This window comes from Moschus berezovskii, chromosome 27 (assembly GCF_049115385.1).
Source record: "Moschus berezovskii isolate FMDL1 chromosome 27, NW_MosBer_1.0, whole genome shotgun sequence".
In the NCBI taxonomy this organism is placed as follows: domain Eukaryota; kingdom Metazoa; phylum Chordata; class Mammalia; order Artiodactyla; family Moschidae; genus Moschus; species Moschus berezovskii.
Window position 1 is genome coordinate 9,499,211 of NC_142486.1, and position 22,001 is coordinate 9,521,211.

The following is a 22,001-nucleotide window of genomic DNA, read 5'->3' on the forward strand; positions in this document are numbered from 1 at the left end:
AAGTGATTGAGCTGGTCGAGCCACCTGGTCCCAGGACACTCTACAGGTCAAGAAGGAACCTGGGGACCTTGGGAGTTGAATCAAAGCAAAACAGCCCCGTGAATAGCCCAGCCAACAGAAGGCAGCCCTGGCTGAACGCTATGGTCCTTTCTCTAATACTCAATGGGCTAACCACCAGGGAGCCACAGGTGACTGTGAAGAGCGGTGCTCTAAGACAGACGACTCCCAGGTCTTCACAGAAGCATGGTGGCTGCTTAGAAAAGGAAGAAGAACACGGACTTTGGAGTCATGGGGACCCGGGACTGAATCCTTTCCTGGCTATGTGGCCTCAGGCAGGCCATTTAATCATTCTGAGCCCCAGCTGACTGTCTGAAACCCTGGGGGCTGGTGTTTCCCGGCGGGGTTTGCAGGACCACGCTTCTTATGCTGAGTCAACTTCTGCCCTGGTACCCCAGCAGCGGGCCTCCCGCAACTCCCGCCGTGAACTAGTCCGGAAGTGACCGTACTCACTTCCCAGGAAGTGAGCCTCAGAGCCAGCTGGACCCAGCCGGACCTGCAGTCAGCCTCCTAAAGACAGGAACTGCCCAGCGTGGGTCATTCCTGTGTCTGAGGACATCTATCCAGGCACCAGCTGGGGCTGGGTCTCCTACACAGGGTGACCAGTTGGAAGCTGGTCTCTCCTCCCGTCAGCTTTCTTTAATTTGCATCAAAGCCTTTTCCTCCGTTGCTTCCTGAATGCGCCATCAGGTAGGATCTCCAACCCTTTTGTACCCTAATCAGGTTAATTCCTCCAAATCTGGAAGTATTCACAATTTCGGGTCACTAATTCCAGCAACTAATAGATACTAAGAACACATATCTCTAACTTTATACCTTTATACCTGTTCAGTTCAGTTCAGTTGCTCAGTCGTGTCCGACTCTTTGCGACCCCATGAATCACAGCACGCCAGGCCTCCCCGTCCATCACCAACTCCCGGAGTTCACTCAAACTCATGTCCATCGAGTCGGTGATGCCATCCAACCATCTCATTCTCTGTCGTCCCTGTCTCCTCCCACCTTCAATCTTTCCCAGCATCAGGCTCTTTTCGAATGAGTCAGTTCTTTGCATCAGGTGGCCAAAGTATTGGAGCTTCAGCATCAGTCCTTCCAATGAATATTCAGGACTGATCTCCTTTAGAATGGACTGGTTGGATCTCCTTGCAGTCCAAGGGACTCTCAAGAGTCTTCTCCAGCACCACAGTTCAAAAGCATCAATTCTTCAGCACTCAGCTTTCTTTATAGTCCAGCTCTCACATCCATACCTGACTACTGGAAAAACCATAGCTTTGACTAGGTGGACCTTGGTTGGCAAAGTAATGTCTCTGCTTGTTAATATGCTGTCTAGGCTGGTCATAACTTTTCTTCCAAGGAGTAAGCATCTTTTAATTTCATGGCTGCATTCACCATCTGCAGTGATTTTGGAGCCCAGAAAAATAAAGTCAGCCACTGTTTGCACTGTTTCCCCATCTATTTGCCATGAAGTGATGGGACCAGATGCCATGATCTTAGTTTTCTGAATGTTGAGCTTCAAGCCAACTTTTTCACTCTCCTCTTTCACTTTCACGAGGCTCTTTAGTTCTTCTTCACTTTCTGCCATAAGAGTGGAGTCATCTGCATATCTGAGGTTATTGATATTTCTCCCGGCAATCTTTATTCCAGCATGTGTTTCATCCAGTTCAGCATTTCTCATGATATACTCTGCACATAAGTTAAATAAGCAGGGTGACAATATACAGCCTTGATGTACTCCTTTCCCAATTTGGAACCAGTCTGTTTTTCCATATCCAGTTTTAACTGCTGCTTCTTGACTTGCATGCAGATTTCTCAGGAGGCAGGTCAGGTGGTCTGATATTCCCATCTCTTTAAGAATTTTCCACAGTTTGTTGTGATCCACACAGTCAAAGGCTTTGGCATAGTCAATAAAGCAGAAGTAGAGGTTTCTCTGGAACTCTCTTACTTTTTCGATCCAATGGATGTTGGCAATTTGATCTCTGGTTCCTCTGCCTTTTCTAAATCCAGCTTGAACTTCTGGAAGTTCACGATTCACATACTGTTGAAGCCTGGCTTGGAGAATTTTGAGCATCACTTTGCTAGCGTGTGAGATGAGTGCAATTGTGCAGTGGTTTGAGCATTCTTTGGCATTGCCTTTCTTTGGGATTGGAATGAAGACTGACCTTTTCCAGTCCTGTGGCCACTGTGGAGTTTTCCAAATTTGCTAGCATATTGAGTGCAGCACTTTCACGCCATCATCTTTTAGGATTTGAAATAGCTCAACTGGAATTCCATCACCTCCACTAGCTTTGTTTGTAGTGATGCTTCCAAAGGTCCACTTGACTTCGCATTCCAGGATGTCTGGCGCTAGGTGAGTGATCATACCTTCATGATTATCTGGGTCATGAAGATCTTTTTTGTATAGTTCTTCTGTGTATTCTTGCCACCTCTTCTTAATATCTTCTGCTCTGTTAGGTCCATACCATTTCTGTTCTTTATTGTGCTCAGCTATGCATGAAATGTTCCCTTGGTATCTCTAATTTTCTTGAGGAGATCTCGTCTTCCCCATTCCATTATTTTGCTCTGTTTCTTTGCATTGATCTGTATCTATATGTTTTCTTTTGAGTTAATAGATTTTTATTACTTAGGATGATTTGTTAAAAATTGAAGTATAGTTAATTTACAATGTTGTGTTAGTTTCCAGTGCATCTATATGGCAACCCTCCAAGGGAAAAATGCTACAAAGGAAAAGTAATTTGGTCACTGACAAAAATGGAGTATATTGCTAAAGTGAAGTGAAGTTGCTCAGTCATGTCCGACTCTTTGCGACCCCGTGGACTGGCTCCCACCAGGCTCCTCCATCCACGGGATTCCCCAGGCAAGAATGATTGTTAAACTAGATAAAAATATTGCATCAGTGTTTGGTTTACTGGAATTGGTAACTAAATCATGGTTATGGCCAAGAATATCGTTCTTCTTAAAAATACTCCCCAAAGTATTTAGAGATAAACAAGGTGTAACTTCCCCTCATAGTTCAGAAAAGAAGTATGTACATATGTTTATACACATGTTATCATTAACATAATATACAAGACACTTATACACACAGGAAATGTACACACACACACACTCACATGAGAGAGAGGGGGCGGGGGGAAGAGAACAAACAAATGATAAAACAGCATGAGAATCTGGCAAAAGGGAATTAACTGTTCTTCACGCACTTTTCGGAGAAGGCAATGGCACCCCACTCCAGTACTCTTGCCTGGAAAATCCCATGGGCGGAGGAGCCTGGTAGGCTGCAGTCCATGGGGTTGCTAAGAGTTGGACACGACTGAGTGACTTCACTTTCACTTTCATGCATTTGGAGAAGGAAATGGCAACCCAGTCCGGTGTTCTTGCCTGGAGAATCCCAGGGATGGGGGAGCCTGGTGGGCTGCCGTCTATGGGGTCGCACAGAGTCGGACATGACTGAAGCGACTTAGCAGCAGCAGCAGCAGCAGCAGCAGCATGAACTTTTCATTTCTTCAACTTTTCTACGCATTTGAAATTATTTCAGATAAAGGTTTAAAAAAAGCCTCCAAACTTCAACTTAGTCTTTGAAAGCCTATGTAATTTATTTTTGGATTTTCTATTATATTTTGCTTTTCATCATCATCTGCTTTTATTTTGTTTTTACTAATTTTTATTGAAGTAAAGTTGCTTTGGGCTTCACAGGTGGCTTAGTGGTAAAGAATCTGCCTGCCAAGGCAGGAGATGTGGGTTCGATCCTTGAGTTGGGAAGATCCCCAGGAGAAGAAAATTGCAACTCATTCCAGTATTCTTGCCTGGGATATCTCATGGATAGAGGAGCCTGGTGGGCTATATAGACCATGGGGTTGTGAAAGAGTCAGACAGGACCCAGCGCCTAGACAACAACAACAACAATAACAACAGCTGCTTTACAATGGGAGTTTCTGTTTTAAGTCCTACCTTTCCGGTTTCTTGGGAAGGCAGAGACACCACAGTACGTCAACACGTCTCTGATTCTCCTTCAATTTGGAAACATATGAAATCACATGGAATACCATGCAAATGACAGGGAGGTAGATGTTTGTGTATGTCTAACCCCATCTCTCCCTCCGACTTAAACTTCAGGATGCAGTCCCAGTGCCCACAGGGGTCAAGCCAGCAAGTCAGTGAGTGAAACAGGCCAGGCGTAAGAAGAGTCAACTACTAGAAATAAAATAAAACTTTCTTGATTTTTTTTTTTTTTACTGGGCTATGGGGAAGCACAAAAATGTCATACAAACAGGTATGCTAACTGCAAATGATATTTCCGAGTCAAGCTGGAAACAAAAGAAAACCAGAAATATTTAATAATATGTTTTCATCTCAAAACCCCTCAGACCTAGAGGATTCTAGGCTTCCAGCCCCCGGGACCATGCGGGAACGTGTTTTTGTCACGTCGAGATGTGGAGAACGGAATCCCACTGGGAGTCCTTCAGCTGGGAGCAGTACTCAGTTTTACTCAGTTTCATAATGGAAAACAGCTGTTCACAAATGTAGGTGCTCCCAAACATGGAGAGGATCTTGGCACAGTGGGTCTTGTACTTGGGGTAACTGCCCCAGAGGTATTTATAGAATTCCGGTATTCCAACCTTGTCGTATTTGGTTTTCAGGACTGTGTTGCACTGCAGATCAATCACCTCCATCTGCAGGGCTTCCTGGACACTCTCGATCTTCATGGAGAAAGGGGAGCTGAACAGGGTCAGTTCACTTTCGTAGAGTTTGAAATCGGACAGCCTTTTCTGGAACTCCGTCTTCAGCTCCACGATTTTGGGAATGTAGTTCAGGCCGTCGCTTTCGTTCCTGGAAACTGATTTCAGGGTGGGAAAGTGGGCTAGGTTATTCCTGGCCAGATGAGTCTCCCAGAGGCACAGTTTGGCCAAGAAGGCCCGGATCAAGTCGTACATCTGTGTCACGATTTGGGAATGCCCTTGCAGGGAGATGTTCAACGTGTTCAGGTGCATGGTCATGTCCACCAAGAAGGCCAAGTCTTTGATCCAATCTTGAGAGCTCAGCTGAGGCAGGGGCTTGCCTCTGGAGGACATGAAGGAGTCAATCTCTTCCAAGGATTCAAAGAACCTCTTCAGCACCAGCCCACGGCTGAGCCACTTAATCTCCGTGTAGTACAGAAGGCTGCCGTATTGGCAGTCCAGCTCATAGAGCAAAGTCGTGAACTCGCTGTGGTTCAGTCCACGGGAGCAGATCCAGTTCACGGCGTTAACTACCACGCTCATGATGTGGTCCATCTTTAACTTCTGAGCACAGAGTGATTCCGGGTGGATGATGCAACACACGGACTTCAGATCGGAGCCCTTGCAAACCATCGCCACCTTGGACTTGAGTTTCGTGACCAGCCCATCGTTGGCGTCTACCATGGCAGGGGTGCCGGTGGAGGCCACGCTGACTAGTTTCGACCAGTCGATATTAAACTTTTTCAGACTTTTCTCAACACGCAAAAAGATCTCGTTTCCAGACTTCGTACCTGTCATGGGCACCGTATCTAAAAGTTCTTCTGACACATCAAAATTCTCATCAACTCCCCGGATGAAGATGGCCAACTGGGTGGTGTTGTTTATATCGGTGATCTCGTCGATGGCAATAGAATAAGCCACAAAAGATCTGATTTTTTCACGTAACTTCTCCCACAGGTTCCCAGCCACGTCTTCCACAGGCTGGACGGCAGCGTTTTCCCTTGGACTAACCCTGGCAAACACTTGTTTTTGCTCAGGACACACAGTGTCTGAGGACCCTGAGAGATACTTTCTGAGCCCTTCCTTCAGCTCCTGCAGCTTCTCATCGCGCGTCTTCTCAGTGTACCGGTCGTAATGCTTGCCGTGGTTGGTTTGATAATGGCGTCTCAGGTTGTATTCTTTGGACACCGACATGCTCTGTTTGCATATTAAACAGGTAGGGATACTCTGCACTTCCACGAAGAAATAAGCTCTCTCCCACTTTTCTTGAAATACACGGCCCTCTTGATCTATCTTCCTTTTTCCCACTTTTGATAGAGACATGGAGACAAGAAAGGGTTCACTTTTCTCTTGACTGTTAGAAAAACATCAGCAAAAGCATGATGACAAATGCAGGGGAAAAGGTGGCTGGGGGGGCGTGGGTTAGCTGGAGGGCAACCCAGCTCTGCAGAGGTGGGGGGTGGGGCTGGGGACACCCAAGGCCAGCAAACCATTGCCAAGGGAGCATGGCCCCACGCTGGCTGGATCTTCAGATTTGTAAAAACCTGGAAATGAATTTTATGAAAAAGCCCCTGGTTTTTCCGTATCAGCCACTAATTCCCTTTTTTAAAAGGTTGATGAGTCAAATGAAAGACATCTTTGGTGAGGGTTGGTAAGTGGCTATGTTTGTTCTACCTGGTTTAAATGAGAATGATTTGAGATTGTATCTGCATTTTAACATCCCTGATGATTCAGCAGGTAAAGAATCTGCTTGCAATGCAGGAGACACAGAAGACTCAAGTTCGATCCCTGCATCAGGAAGATCCCCTGGAGGAGGAGATGGCAGCCTACTCCAGCATTCTTGCCTGAAAAATCCTACAGACAGAGGAGCCTGGTGGGCTACAGTCCAAAGAGTTGGACATATTTTTTTTTCAGTGACTTTTCAAGAGAATTTTGAAATAACAGAGAAGGGGATGAGCACAGAAGTTGTATGATTTACCTGCTATGAGTCCCAAAAGACACTGGTGACAGCCACAGACCCTCACAGAACTTACGTGGTTTCAGTGTAACGAAATGGGCCACAATGTACGTGAGCTTTACTTCAAGAGAAGACGGGTATGAAAATTCACTTTAAGGAAATGCAGTCAATTCAGGAGTTGCCTGGGGCTGGGGGTGGGAATGCGAAATGACTAGAAATGGGTAGGAGGACTCTTTGGGGGATGATGGAAAGGTTCTAATATTAGATTATGGTGACGGATGCACAACTCTGTAACTTTACTGAGAAAAATCACTGGACTGTGTACAGTTTGCACAAGTGAATGTTATGCTATGTAAATTATGCCACAATAAAGCTCTTAAAAAGGTACAAAGCTATTTAGCAACCAGATGAACTTAAGAATAATAAATGTGCATTTCAAGAGAAGAGTTTTGCTTCCAAAAATTAAAAAAAAATTTTTTTTTTGAGATGGACCACTTTTAAAGTCTTTATTGAATGTGTTACAAGATTGCTTCTGTTTTAGGTTTTGACTTTTTTGGCCCTGAGGCATGTGGGATATCTTAGCTCCCTGACCAGGGATCGAACCTGCACCCCCAGTACTGGAGGTGAAGTTTTAACCACTGGATTTCCAAGGAAGTTCAGAGTTTCCAAAATTTAAGTGAGGAGGTTCTCTAGTGATTCAGACTTTTGGAACCATCTCTACATTTTCTGCTTTTTTTTTCTTTCTAGAGATACCTTATTTTTAAAAATTCATTGAAATATAGTTGACTTACAATTTTGTGTTAGTTTCAGGTATTATATACATATGTTCTTTTTTAGACTCTTTTCCATTATAGGTTAATGCAAGATGGGTATAGTTCCCTGTGCTATACAGCAGGTCTTTGACAGTTACATTGTCCGCTTTAATATCCAATAGGATTTTGACTTGCTTGCAAGGATTCTAGGGGAGACATGAAAAATATCTGGACTTCCCCAGTGGTCTAGCGGTTAAGACAAGCTTCTACTGCATGAGGTGTGGATTCGATCCCTGACTGGGGAACTAAGATCCCACATACCGAGTGGTGCGGCCAAAAAAAAAAAGGTTTTAAATTAAAACGAAATTTAACAAGCAGAAAGGATGGAACATGGCTCCATCAGAACAGAAGTCAGCCTCGGCACTGACTGGCGCGGGTTCTGGAAGCCCTGCTGTGCCAGGCAGTAGCCGTGTTGGTTCTGAACTGCGGGGAGGTCAGTGGTTAGAGATCCTGGAGGTGGGACTGGGGTGGCCAGGCAGGAACTATTTACCAACTAAGGTGGAGCAGTGGTAGTTCAGTATTATGAGCGCCTTCCTCCACCATAAAGGACTCCTGAGTAAAGAGTGTGGTGTGCCATAACACAGATCAAGCTCCACCAAACTGACATGAGAAAAAAAATGCCTGGCTAAGAAAACAGAAGCAACAGAATTAAAGGGCTTTATAAGAGGCAGGAAAAATGAACACAGAGAGCGACGTGTTTTGGGACATGTCACTGGGCCAGGGACTAGGATTCCAAGCTCCCAATGCAGAGGGCCCCAAGTTCAATCTGTGGTCGGGGAACTGGGTCCCACATGCTGCAACTAAAGGTCCTGCGTGCCATAACTAAGAACCAGAACAGCTACATAAATAAGTGAAAAGTGGCATGCTTTGCTCTGAGACGCAAGGCTCGGGAAGGAAGGACCCCACGGTGAGTGCCCCCAAAGACAGCTCACACCGCACATCAAGGGCTGGAACCACCTTCTCACCCCCTGAATACTCACCATTGCTGAGCTCAAGACCTGGAAGTGGTCTGAAGAGAAAAAGAGACACTGGTGAGTGCAACAAAGGGCACTTTTCCTCTCTTGTCCATTTAGTTCTATTTGACAAACTTTAGTGACGTCAGCTATCGGCTAAAGTAAGACTGGCTGCCCAACGATTACCAAGAAATGGGAGCTAAAACACACAGTTCCCAGAAGCAGAAGCTGATCAACTGAGACTTCCCTGGTGGTCCAGTGGTTAAGACTTCGAGCTCCCAATGCAGGGGGCCAGGGTTCGATTCCTGGTCAGGGAACTAGAGTCCACATGCTGAAACTAAAATTCCCGCATGCTGCAGTGAAGATCCCGCATGCCGCAACTAAGACCCAGCGTAGTCAAATAAATAAATTAAAATAGGTATTTTTTTAAAAGAACACCATGAGCCGAGTATGAGGGTTAGTATCACATAGCACTTGACTGACTTGACCGCTGGGACCCACCGCCCACCTTCTGGGGTGAGAATCCCGGTGCCCCACGACTTCCACCTTGAGGAAGTTAGGCTCTGTAGCTCATTCTCCTGACCCGGCAGGGAACCCTCATGTACCTGATGACTGTGAACTTGATAAAGTCTGCGGCATCCAGGATTCTTCTCATGGAGCTGATTTCTAGGTAGCCGGGGGCTTTGAAGACCACCCCCGGGGGCATGCCGTCGATCACCACGCAGCCAGGGTTGAAGGTGATCTTCCGGTAGGGAACTTTCACAGGGAAATCCACTCCAATGGCTTCACCTGTGGTGAGACGAGCATAAAGCTAGTTCAATTTGTTACTTGCTTCTCCCAAACCGAGCTTTATCTTTAAGGTCAAGCTCTCAAATTATCCACGCCAAGTGATAACAATGGTGATCAGCCTTTATTTTATTTTCCAGGTGTGCTAGGATGCAAGAGTGATTTTAGTGATTTTTGAAATTGGGAATGGGTAGGATAGCAGACTCGGTTTCACTATGCATGAAATAGGGATTATCTACCTAAAAAGGTTTTCTGAGGATTAAATGATTCATCATATGTCAAACACTAAAAACAATACTCAGCCATGGGAAAAAGTCGGTAAGTCAAAGATAGCTATGATAGTTATTTTTTAAATTGAGATAAAATTGACATATAACGTTATATTAGTTTTGGGTATACAACATAATGATTTGATAAAGATAGCTTTTAAAACAATTTTTTATTGAAGTATAGTCAATTTATAATGTGTTAATTTCTGTTGTACAGCAAAGTGATTCAGTTATATATATACACACATACATTTTCTTTTTAAAATATTCTTTTCCACTGTGGTTGATCATAGGATATTGACTTTATTTTTCTATGCTATACAGTATGACCTTACTGTTTATCCACTCTATTTATAAAAGCTTACATCTGCTAACCCCAACTTCCCACTCCATCCCTCCCCCAGCCTCCTCCTCCTTGGCAACCACCAATCTGTTCGCTATGTCCATGATTCTGTTTCACAGATAGGCTCATTTGTGTCCTATTTTAGATTCTACAGAGTGATATCATACAGTATTTGTCTTTCTTTTTGTGACTGACTTCACTTAGCAACAATCTCTAGTTGCATCCATGAGTGCTGCAAATGGCATTATTTCACTCTCGTTTGTGGCTGAGCAGCATCCCATCAAACACAGGTACCACTTCTTTGTCCATTCATCTGTCCATGGACATTCAGACTGTTTCCATGTCTTGGCTATTGTGAGGACTGCTGCTATGAACGTAGGGGTGCACGTATCTTTTTGAATTATAGTTTTGTCTGGATATATGCCAGGAAATGGAATTGCTGGATCATATGGTAGTTCTGTTTTTAGTTTTCTAAGGAATCCCTATATTGTCCCCCATAGTGGCTGCGCCAATTTATTCCCACCAACAATGTAGAAGGGTTCTCTCTTCTCCACAGCCTCTCCAGCATTTATTATTTGCAGATTTTTTTAATGATGGCCATTCTGACTGGTGTGAGGTGGTACCTCATCGTGATTTTGAGTTGCATATCTCTAATAATTAATAATGTTGAGCAACTCTTCATGTGCCTATTGGCCAAAAGATAGCTATTATTATTATTATGTAATTAGTGTTTCCGTGTAAAAATACACACTAATTTTGATCACAGCTCCTTAAGAGAAAGATCAATTTCTTAAAGTAATCAATTAGAAAGAAATATTTCAAATATATACTAAAAACTCTGAATATGCAACAATATACAAACGTACCAAATTTTCGGCTAAAAAGGTCATTGACTTGCTCTCTTAGTTGCTTTATTTTTTCAAGGCTTGATAATCTTTCCTTCTCATTATCTAAAAAAATAAAAAAAAAAAGGTTATTCATGTATTTGCCCCGACCCCAAAAGGCCTTTGGAGAAAACCCCCATTAGCTCATGAGAAAGTACTTAACCTGGCTTATCAATTTACTTTTAGCAAAAAGCAAGCATTCTGTAAATTTGTAAATTTAAGGCATTAGAGATGTCTTTCCTTAGTTGATAGGGTGAACTTAGCAAAGAAATAGCTCCAAGAAATTAACCCATGTCACAAAATGGTTAAAATATAACAAAATGAAGAACACAGTCTAAATTATAACAAAATCAGATAGAATTCTATACCTGGGACTGTCACCTGAACGATGTTAAGGTCTTCAACACCTGCTGCAGAATTTGTAATGTTGGGTGAACTGGTGTTTCCTTAAACAGAAATTGAAATTTAGAACTTATAGAAAATTAGACTACTTCTGCTCTAAAACTGTCAAACTGCCACTCTAATCAGAAGGCCCGAAGAGGGAACTCCCGGTGACCTGGTGACTGAACCTCACGGCTCTCACTGCCAAGGGCCTGGGCTCAACGCCGGATGGGGAGCTAAGATTCTGCAAGCAGCACAGCGTGATCAAAGAAAAAAAAAGAAGGCCAGACGAAATTTTTAAAACTCCAGAGAATATTTAGCTGTGGAATAACAAGCTGGCTTGGCATTAATTGATATTTGACTCTCTGCAGTTTAATCTCTGTGTCGAAGGGGAAAGGGCACCATGGCTTTTACTTAGTTTGTAGCCCCTGATACTTCACATTCAGACTAAATTGATTTAAAAGGAAGACTGATTAAAAATATATTTCCTGGGACTTCCCTAGCGGTCCAGGAGTTAAGACCCCAAGCTCCCAATGCAGCAGGCACAGGTTCGTTCCCTGGTTGAGGAACTAAGATCTTGCATGCCACTTGGCCAAAGGAAAAGAAAAAAAAATTCCTTTATTGTTATTCTCAATTTAAGGAGCGGGGAAGAGAGGAAGACAGACGAGAGTGAACAGGAGAGCACGTAAGAAGCAGACAACCTACGAGAAATGAGGTAACGAGACAGCCAAGGAGAAGCTCAGATGGGTTAAACAGTAAACGCACAGCTGATATGATCACGGTCTGGTCAGATGACAGACACTACACTCCCTTAAGTTCTATGTGAGAAATGAAATGAGCCTGTCCAGTCCTTTCTGAGGGACTCAGAGCTCACTCCCTGTGTTCTGTGAACGATCAGCTATTTGGATATCTGAGATTCTCATCAGAGAGCAAGACCTCAGAAGGACACAAGGAGCCACACCACACTGCTCCTCCCTCCCCGGTCATACACACACACACATCAATTTCACTCTTTTCCCTGGAGCAGTCCTTCGAGGAGAAAGGAAAACTATACTTAGCAGTGTGAATTCGGCAAGGTTTTTGGCAACCAACCTTCAATTTTCACCTCAGCTTCAGGGTCCTCACTTGTTTCTGAAGGGACAAGTTGAGTAGAATCTTGAAAAAAAAAATTTCTAAAATGACATTCATTCTTACCTATTCTCATGTTCCAATATTTTATTGCTCCTCTACCCTAGAAGTCGCTTATCCTGGCATTTTAAATGCATTTCATATTTAATAAACAGAGGTATAAACACAACGGTAATTTTAATTTTAAAGGGGATAGTAGAGTAATAAAAGATTACCTTAACTTACAAGGGATAAAGGGAGATAAGAAACTTTCAGGGAGTAAATGATACGAAGTTACCCACATATTCTGTAACGGACATAGAATATTCTTCTCTTTGAGCTACTGGAATTCATGTGGCAACAGTGTTTTCTGGTTGTTGTTGGGAATTATTGAGATTTTTCAAAAGCTATTTGCTCCTCTCTTATCCTGCCAGCAGCCCCCAGATGATTCAAGGTCTATCATTATTTGGACTCATAATTGAGTTTTCTGCTGGATAAGAATTATGACGTGTACATCAAGTTGGCATCACCAGACTCAATGGAAGTGAGTCTGTGCAAGCTCCAGGAGATGGCGATGGATAGGGAAGCCTGGCGTGCTGCAGTTCACGGGGCTGCAAAGAGTTGGACACGACTGAAGCGACTCAACAACAGCAGCAACATACAAGTTCTGCTGCTGCTGCTGCTAAGTCACTTCAGTCGTGTCCGACTCTGTGTGACCCCATAGACGGAAGCCCACCAGGCTCCCCGTCCCTGGGATTCTCCAGGCAAGAACACTGGAGTGGGTTGCCATTACAAGTTCTACATAGGGACAAAAGCCTGGCTAGATGATCTCACCTAACCAGCTCATTTCAGAAAGTTCTGTCAGTTGCTACATTAATCAATTGTTAGTAAAAGAAGAAAGACTAGAACACAAGACTGTTTTGATTTTGTACTATGGTGTATAAGATGTAACCTTTAGGGAAGGCACGTTGGACTGCTTGTACTGTTCCTGCAGCTTCTTGTGAATCTATTGTTGTTCAGTTGCTAAGCTGTGTCTGACTCTTTGCGACCCCATGGATTGTAGCACACCAGGCTCCTCTGTCCATGGGATTTCCCAGGCAAGAATACTGGAGTGGGTTACCATTTCCTTCTCCAGGGGATCTTCTTGACCCAGGGATCGAACTGTAACTATTTTAAATAAAAAGGTTTCAGGGAGTTTTCTGGTTGCCTAGTGGTTAGGATTCTGGTCCCTGACTAGGGAACTGAAATCTGGTAGGCGGTGTGGTTCGGTCAATAAATAAAGAAAGAATAACAGGACTGGCATAAAATAGAAAGCTTTTAAAAATCAAGCAAGGGGCTCCCCTGGCAGTCCAGTGGTTAAGACGCCACCTTCCAGTGCAGGGGGTTCGGGTTTGATCTCTGGTCGGGGAGCTGAGGTCCCACCTGCCTCGGCGCCAAAGAACCAAAACACGAAACAGAAGCAGTATTGTCACGAATTCAATACAGACTTTTAAAAAATGGTTCATATCAAAAGAGCCTTTTTTAAAAAAAGTTTATTCTCTGCAAAATACTGTAAACTAAAAAGAAAAAAGAGAATGCCTCAATTTTCTAACCTTCCATTGGTAATTCCATTTCTATTACTTCAGTCCCTGCAGAAGAATGACGGCTCTCTGAAAGGGAAGCAAACAGTATATTAAAAAGGCAGAAACACATATTTTAAAAAAGACATCATTTGAAACTAAGGCAAAGAATTCAAGACCCACACAGGAATACCCACAAAATATTTATAGACTCCTTGAAATTGAATTCATATAAATGATCCTTTCTTTATGCTTTTATTTTTCCCCCTTAACCTATGCTTTGGAAAAACTTGAAACAGAAAAGCAGAGAGAAGGCAAAATGAGGCCATCTGTCCGTCCTCCAGCATCAAGTCACTGACTCGGGTCATTCTATCTGTGCCCCAACCACCCCCCCAACTGGGTGCTGTTGCTCAGTCACTCAGTCGTGTCAGATTCTCTGCAACCCCGTGGACTGCAGCACGCCAGGCTTCCCTGTCTTTCACTGTCTCCCTGAGTTTGCTCAAACTCATGTCCATTGAGTTGGTGATGCCATCCAACTATCTGGTCCTCTGTCGTTCCCTTCTCCTGCCATCAGTCTTTCCCAGCATCAGGGTCTTTTCCAATGTGTCAGCTCTTTGCATCAGGCGGCCAAAGTATTGGAGCTTCAGCTTCAGCATCAGTCCTTCCATGAATATTCAGGGTTGGTTGCCTTTGGGATGGACTGGTTTAATCTCCTTGCAGTCCAAGGGACTCTCAAGAGTCTTCTCCAACACCACAGTTTGAAAGCATCAATTGTTTGAAGCTCAGCCTTCTTTAGGATCCAACTCTCACGACTACTGGAAGAACCATACCTTTGAGTATACAAACTTTGTCTGCAAAGAAAAGTAACTATACCCATTGGTAGTTTACGGTAAATCTCGGAATTCAGTGTGTAAACACCTACATTGAAGGAAGGACATCTCTCTTCTGTTAGCGTCACCATATCGTGATGATCCACACAATGAGCAATTACTCTTTATCATCATCTCATTGTTCTGCTGCTGCTGCTAAGTCACTTCAGTCGTGTCCAACTCTGTGCAACCCCACAGACGGCAGCCCACCAGGCTCCCCCGTCCCTGGGATTCTCCAGGCAAGAACACTGGAGTGGGTTGCCATTTCCTTCTCCAAGTCATTGTTCAAGTTTCCTCAATTCTCATACACGTCTTTGAAAAAAAAGACACATACTTTATAGTGGAAGTAGTTTCAAACTTACGGGAAAGCTGCAAAAATAAAATAGTACAAAAAAGACCCATCTACCCTTTACTCAGATAGCAAAATGCTAATAATTTACCCTGTTTGTGACCATTGTCTTTCCCGATCTCTGGCTCCAGATGGAGACACGCACCTGGATTTCTGTTTTAATCTTGCTAATTGCTCTGCTGAGGACCTCCAATACAATGTTGAAAAGAAGTGGCGAGAACAGACAGACTTGTGTTTTAATTAGTTGTTGTTTTCACTGTGCTGGGTCTTGGCTGCTGCATGCAGGCTTTCCCTAGCTGCACAGAGGGCAGACGAGTCTTCCTTGTGGTGCGCGGGCTTTCATTGCCGTGGTTTCTCTTGCTGTGGAACACAGGCAGGGGCTTCAGTAATTGTGGTGCACGAGCTTAGTTGCCCTGCAGCACGTGGGACCTTTCTGAATCAGATATCGAACCCATGTCTCCTGCATTGGCAGATGTATGCTTAACCACTGGACCACCAAAGAAGTCCCAGACATACTCGTCTCGTTCCTGGTCTTAGGGGGAAGGTCTTCAATCTTTAAGTATGACACGATCTATATAAGTTTTTAAATAGATGCTCTTAATTATGTTGAAAAAGTTCCCTTCTGTTCCTAGTTTCTTGAGCGTTTTTTAAAAATCATGAAAGGTATTCAGTTCAGTTCAGTCACTCAGTCATGTCCAACTCTTTGCGACCCCATGAATCACAGCATGCCAGGCCTCCTGAAAGGTATTAGATTTTGTCAAAGGCCTTTTTCCTATATCTATGGGGACGATCGTGTGGGTTTCGTCCCTTATTCATTATGTTGCTATTCTGTTGATGGATTTCCATATGTTGAGCTAATCTTGCCTTCCTAGGAGCAATCACTATATGGTCACTGTGTGGTCAGGCCATTCAAGTTGGCTGTTCCCTTGCTCTTAGTACATCTCCCCACTCAACCAGACCCTGCTTCACACACAGGACTACCTCCATCCTCTTAATTACGGCTTAATTAGTAACTACCTACCTCGCTTGCCCCCTACCCCAACTGTTGGTTTCCCTGGTAACTGATGAGCCAATCTGACATCAGTTCCTCCCTGTGAATGGAAGCCGCCTCCTCCGAGTCAGCGAAGGTTGCTGTCACGTCTTGTCTGCCATTTGCTGTACAAGGTATGTGTTGCTCCAGGACTTTGCTTCAGATGTGTGAGGTCCCCTGTCCAATAAGCCATTGGTGTCATTGTCGCTGAGCTTTTTCTGTGTTCTCAAGGTTTGCAGGCCTGAGGCGGAGGTACACACCCAACAGGTATGTGGTATACACTTATGACTGTTTTGTTGAGGATGTTTGTTTATCTGTTAATAAGCGACATTGTTCTGTAGTTTCCTTGTGTTGTTCTGTCTGGTTGTTGTATCAGGGTGACACTGGCCTAACAGAATGAGTTGACAAGTATTCCCTCCTCTATTTTCTGCAAGAGTTTTTGAAGTTCTGGTGTTCATTCTTTAAACGCTTGGTAGAATTCACCAGTGAAGTCACCTGATCCTCGGCTTTTGTTTGTAGGAAGCTTTTCAATGACTGTTCAAAATTCTTGTTATGCGACTATTCAAAATTGGTGTTTTATCTTTAGTCAGCTTCAGTAGTTTGTCCATTTCATTTAGGTGACTCAATTTGTTGGCGTACAATTGTTCACTATTTGCGATAGGCAGATGCCCCCCCTCCCCTGCAAAAATAAAAAAGGTATCCAAAACCTGTGAATTTTTATGTTACATGGCAAGGGGAAGATAGGATTAGGTGTCCTCATTGATAACCTTCAGAAAAGATTATCCTGCATTATCCAGCTGGGCTCTGTGTAATCAATGTATGGGGTATTTCAATGGGGAAAACGAAGGCAGAAGAGACAGTGTTGCAGTGATGTATTTCGGGAAAGGCTATATTAATTCCCTGACCTTGGGCTTCTTGTTCTTGGGCTCCTTGACCTTGACCTCGTTCCCTCATCCTGGAAGCCTTTCCCCCCACATCACGCCGCGTCAGCCGGGAAGAGCACATAATGGTAGTGATGCTCTGACATCCATCCACATCAAGGAAGCCTGGGTGCAGTACAGCTCAGCAAAGCTTGTACGGGGCATTCTTCATTTCCAGGGAACAGATGGGGTCCCTGAACACCTAAAAGACCTATGGACTTCCATGGGCTTCACGTGGGCCAAGATACTATATGTACTTGTGTAGACGTTGCGTTGGGGGTCTTCTGAGAGATCTGTGTTGCAGGTGGATCATGAGGTCCTGGTGTGTGTGTGTGGGGTAGCTTCTGAGCACTTGTGGGGCCATGGCTGACTTCACTGGGGGCTCCCTAGGGGCCAGTCGCCATTCTGAGCAGGTCACATTGATTGTCTTTTTGGATTTGAAACTATCTCCCTTACTTAAAGGAGACAGAAAGATATCAATACTTCAGCATGTATTTAACCTGCTGCTGCTGCTGCTAAGTCGCTTCAGTCGTGTCCGACTCTGTGTGACCTCATAGACGGCAGCCGACCAGGCTCCACCGTCCCTGGGATTCTCCAGGTAAGAACACTGGAGTGGGTTGCCATTTCCTTCTCCAATGCATGAAAGTGAAAAGTGAAAGTGAAGACGCTCAATTGTGTCCGACTAGTAGCGACCCCATGGACTGCAGCCCACCAGGCTCCTCTGTCCATGCAATTCTCCAGGCAAGAGTACTGGAGTGGCTTGCCATTGCCTTTTCCGGTATTTAACCCAAGTGGTTATAAAAACATTCAGTGCTATGGAATATTGTCCATGACGTCAGGCAACCTGGAACTTTTTTGGTATCAAGAAGGAAGCTGTTCTACAAAGATGTCTTGAATGGTTGTCATTTTCAAGCCAAGCAGGAGAAAGACTATAAAGGCATACATGTAATGTAAATATTTCTCTTCAAATAATGTACTTCTTTCTGAAAAGTTAGAGTGAATGAAGGTGCATCTGATTTATTTATTTCACTGTTGCCTTTCAGAGCAGAATCTGTAAGTATCCTATCCCTGACTGTACACAATTTGATCATTTAAGTTTAAAAATATATTCTTGGGAGTCAAGAATTTGTTTCTAAATGACTGTTGTTTCAAACAACAGTCATTTAGAAACAATGTTACACTGATTCTTCACACTGAATTCAGCAAGCACATCTGAGTGTCCAGGAGGTAGAAAGTCCCCGACTTGGGACTCCAGGGCGGGAGTAAGAGGCTGTGTTTCCCGCCACTAGCTGAGGGAGTCCTCGGCAAAAGTATAAATACAGGACTTCCCTGGCGGTCCAGGGGTTAAGATGCCACCCTTCCAATGCGGGGGGGCATGGCTTCGATCCCTGGTCAGGGCACTAACATGGCACATGCTGTTTGGTGTGGCCAAAAAAAAAAAGGCAAAAAATAGAACACAGCAGGTCACACTAAATGCTGGAAGCTCCCTGCAGGAGTTGAGGTTCTGACTGTGCCCAGAAAGAAGGGGGACGCTCCTTAGAAGTCTGAAGGACAGGAAGGGGAGCCATAGCGAGGGATCAGCTTATACAAAAGCCCCATGGGAGGGGGACTCGGGGCACATGCAAGGAACCACAGGCAGAGCACGCATCTGCAGAACAGAGGGGGGTGGTGGGGGGGGAGGCAGGTGACACAGGAAGGGACACCAGAAAGAGCAGCAGGGGGACCTTCCTGGGGTCAAGTGGTTAAGATTCTGAGCTTCCACCGCCGGGGGCGCAGCTTTGATCCCTGGACTGCTCAGTTGGTAAAGAATCCGCCTGCAATGTGTAAGACCTGGGTTCGAGCCCTGGGTTAGGAAGATCCCCTGGAGAAGGGAACGGCTACCCACTCCAGTATTCTGGCCTGCAGAATTCCATGGACTTGTGTAGTCCATGGGGTCTAAGCAATTTTCACTTCTGGGGCTTCCCTGGTGGCTCAGGTAGAGTCTGCTTGCAGTGCAGGAGACCCAGGTTCAATCCCTGGTTTGGGAAGATCCCCTGGAGAAGGAAATGGCAATCCACTCCAATATTCTTGCCTGGAAAATCCCATAGATGGAGGAGCCTGGCAGGCTACAGTTCATGGGGTTGCAAAGAGTCGGACATAACTGAGCTACTTCACTCTCTCTCTCTCAGGGAACTAAGGTCCTGCATACCTCATGGGGTGGCCAAAAAAGAAAAGAAACAATAGGAACATGGAAGGAAACGGACTTTACAGGTGATATGGAGCCACAGACAATGTGAATGGGAGAGAGACGTGAACAGATCCCAGTTTTCAAAGAATACACAATTGGGGTGAGGTAGGAGGTAGCAGATGGGCTGAAAAGAGATCCTCTGCCCCTCTGCCCAGATGTAAGGAGACTGGTCACGGGGCACAGGGCAGGAGGGGGCAGAAGGGGGTGAGTGGGGTTGGCCCACGACAGAGCAATTACAAAAGAACTTTGTTGGTCTCTGCCTTTTAGATCTTTTGGAAAATGTGTTTTTAGTAAAACTTACAGAGCTAAGTAATGTTGCAGGAAAATTCCAAAGTTTATGATTTTGTAGGAAACATTTTCAATCCCTGGTGGCTCAGAGGTTAAAGCGTCTGCCTCCAATGCGGGAGACCCGGGTTCGATCCCTGGGTCGGGAAGATCCCCTGGAGAAGGAAACTGTAACCCACTCCAGTATTCTTGCCTGGAGAATCTCATGGACGGAGAAGCCTGGTAGGCTACAGTCCATGGGGTCGCATAGAGTCGGACACGACTGAGCGACAGAACGGAACGGAATGTTTGAGGATGTAATTGCTAATCGTCCTACACTCTGTAGTGGAGCTGGAAGATGGAGAAAGGATCTGAACACCGTGCAGTAGTCGTAGCAATAAGATGGTACCCTATGACCGTGATGACCCCAGCCGATCATCAACCATCATCAGCTGGGGTCTGGCAGGATTCTGGTCTTTGGGTGGAGAACAGAGCCACCTAACCGCATAGACCATCCCACCTGTGCCACATTTGGAATGTGTGTGCATTTGGTAACAACCATTTTCTTCCTGTTGAACTTACATGCTGGCAGTGAACTCACATGCTGCCTTTCTAGTAAAAAATGGCACTTGAGTTTCTTAGCTCTGTCTCCATCTCTCTTATCTTAATATAATTTTCTCAGCAACTCAGACTGGACAGAAGAGGCTTAAAAGGGGAATATTTTAGAACACACAAAACAATATTTAATAGACAAACTCAAGTAAAACGCAGCCTGAAATAACTGTACAGTCACGTATGCCCAGAATCATATGGATTCAGGCTACATATTAACACAATCTATTTTATGACTGTGAAATTGTTCACCTTAATGGCACTGTGCTAGATTTTATTTATATACATGGATCTTTATGACTCTTTGCTTATTTGTTCAGATGAGCACTCATTAAAAGTTTCCATCACAGATAACTTTTAGAGAAGAAAGTTATTATAAAATGGTATTACCTTGCATACTAGAGTCATAGTAATTAGGGTCTTCTGATTCTTTCTTGACTGACACAACTTCTGCTTTCAGTGAAATACCTTGGAATGCAATGGAAATTATAAAATGATGTGTTAAACTCACAGAGATGTGACCAGCTAATACACCTTCCAGGCTGGATTAACACAGTAACACTGCAGTCAGCAAAAGAACTTGTAGCTCATGTACCATGAACGAATGGTTCATTTAATCCACATAAAAATATAATAACACAACATAAAAGGAACGAAAGATGGAGGGACGGAGGAAAAGAAGAGAAGGACAAAGAGGCCTCGCTCCCAGTGTGGAGAGATTTTCCCTTTCAAGATGGCTGAATATGCACATATATTTACACGAAATACTGTAAATCTTCTTCTGTAATGGGGCCTGAACTGGCACAGATTTTCTTAATTTACTTACTACAACAGGATGGATTTCAAAACCTGGGGAAACTACATTAGTAAAACCTAAAGGCTTTATCAGGGAAAGGTATGGAGATGGCAAAAACTAGCCACAGACGTCTACATCCCAGGATACACACCTGTCTGCAACTTTCCCCCTCCTGTTTTCTCCATGTGGAAAACTCCCCCTTGCAAACCTGGGGCTGGCCATGTGACTTGCTTCGGCCAATGGGATGTAGACAGAGGCTGGAAAAAATGCTTGGGCCTCCTCGTCTGCTGTTTTGGGAGCAGAGCTGCTGTGTGAATGAACCTGGAGGTTGTGAGGCTCAGAGGAGAGAGACCTAACTCTGCTACCTGAGGCCTCGGCCCAGGAGGACGGCCAGCCCGGCCCAGAGGACGGCCTGGTCCACACACAGACGTGTGAGAAAGACTGAATCACGGTTTGAAGCCACCAAGTTCTGGGGGGCAGGTGGTCTTTTATACTGCAACAGATAACTGATACTGAAGTATATATATAATCTAACTATGAAAGTTAACTGAAGCAAAAACAGTAATTGTGACACAGCTTGGGATTTCACTGTTCAGCATTAATTAACAAGTTCCGGGGTGGGGGTCGGGGTCTTCTGAAATGAACAGTTCTGTTGGCATAGGGATAGTGAAATGGGGTATTAAAGAATGTGATTATCAAAAGGGCTTCCCTGGTGGCTCAGCTGGTAAAGAATCCACCCGCAATGTGTGAGACCTGGGTTCGATCCCTGGGTTGGGAAGAGACCCTGGAGAAGGGAAAGGCTACCCACTCTAGTATTCTGGCCTGGAGAATTCCAAGGACTGTACAGTATAGTCCATGGGGTTGCAAAGAGTCAGACACGACTGAGCGACTTTCGCTTTTCATATATCACCACTAGCCTGAATTTTTGTTTGAAACGTGTATAGCTTTTTAACTTACAGTCAAACTTTTAGGTACAACTTCCAAGTTGGTTAGACACTAATGATTCTACTAATAAACATCTGATAAACATGTGATGGCTGGGTTGTCAAAGAAAAACTCCTGTTCAATGCAGGCAACTGAAAGCAGATTTGATGCTGCGGAATGCAGAACGTGT

The 22,001-nt window shown here is 44.4% G+C and overlaps 1 protein-coding gene across 10 annotated transcripts in view; it reads right to left on the reverse strand.

The window, feature by feature from the left end:
* Positions 1-3,943: 3,943 nt before the first annotated feature.
* Positions 3,944-22,001, reverse strand: part of LOC129545603 (general transcription factor II-I repeat domain-containing protein 2) — a 50,113-nt gene continuing 32,055 nt past the window's right edge. For 4 of the 10 annotated variants that reach the window (XM_055410004.2, XM_055410012.2, XM_088832869.1 and 1 more), the window contains 8 exons: positions 20,482-20,559; positions 13,854-13,910; positions 12,247-12,309; positions 11,142-11,219; positions 10,756-10,839; positions 9,097-9,280; positions 8,519-8,547; positions 3,944-6,076 (listed from right to left, as the gene is read on the reverse strand). In XM_055410004.2, coding sequence (XP_055265979.1) covers positions 4,473-6,076; positions 8,519-8,547; positions 9,097-9,280; positions 10,756-10,839; positions 11,142-11,219; positions 12,247-12,309; positions 13,854-13,910; positions 20,482-20,559 — 2,177 coding nt within the window. In that variant the 3' untranslated portion in view covers positions 3,944-4,472. The remainder of the gene's footprint in view (positions 6,077-8,518; positions 8,548-9,096; positions 9,281-10,755; positions 10,840-11,141; positions 11,220-12,246; positions 12,310-13,853; positions 13,911-20,481; positions 20,560-22,001) is intronic. The other 6 variants (XM_055410005.2, XM_055410009.2, XM_055410008.2 and 3 more) reach the window with 6 other exon arrangements.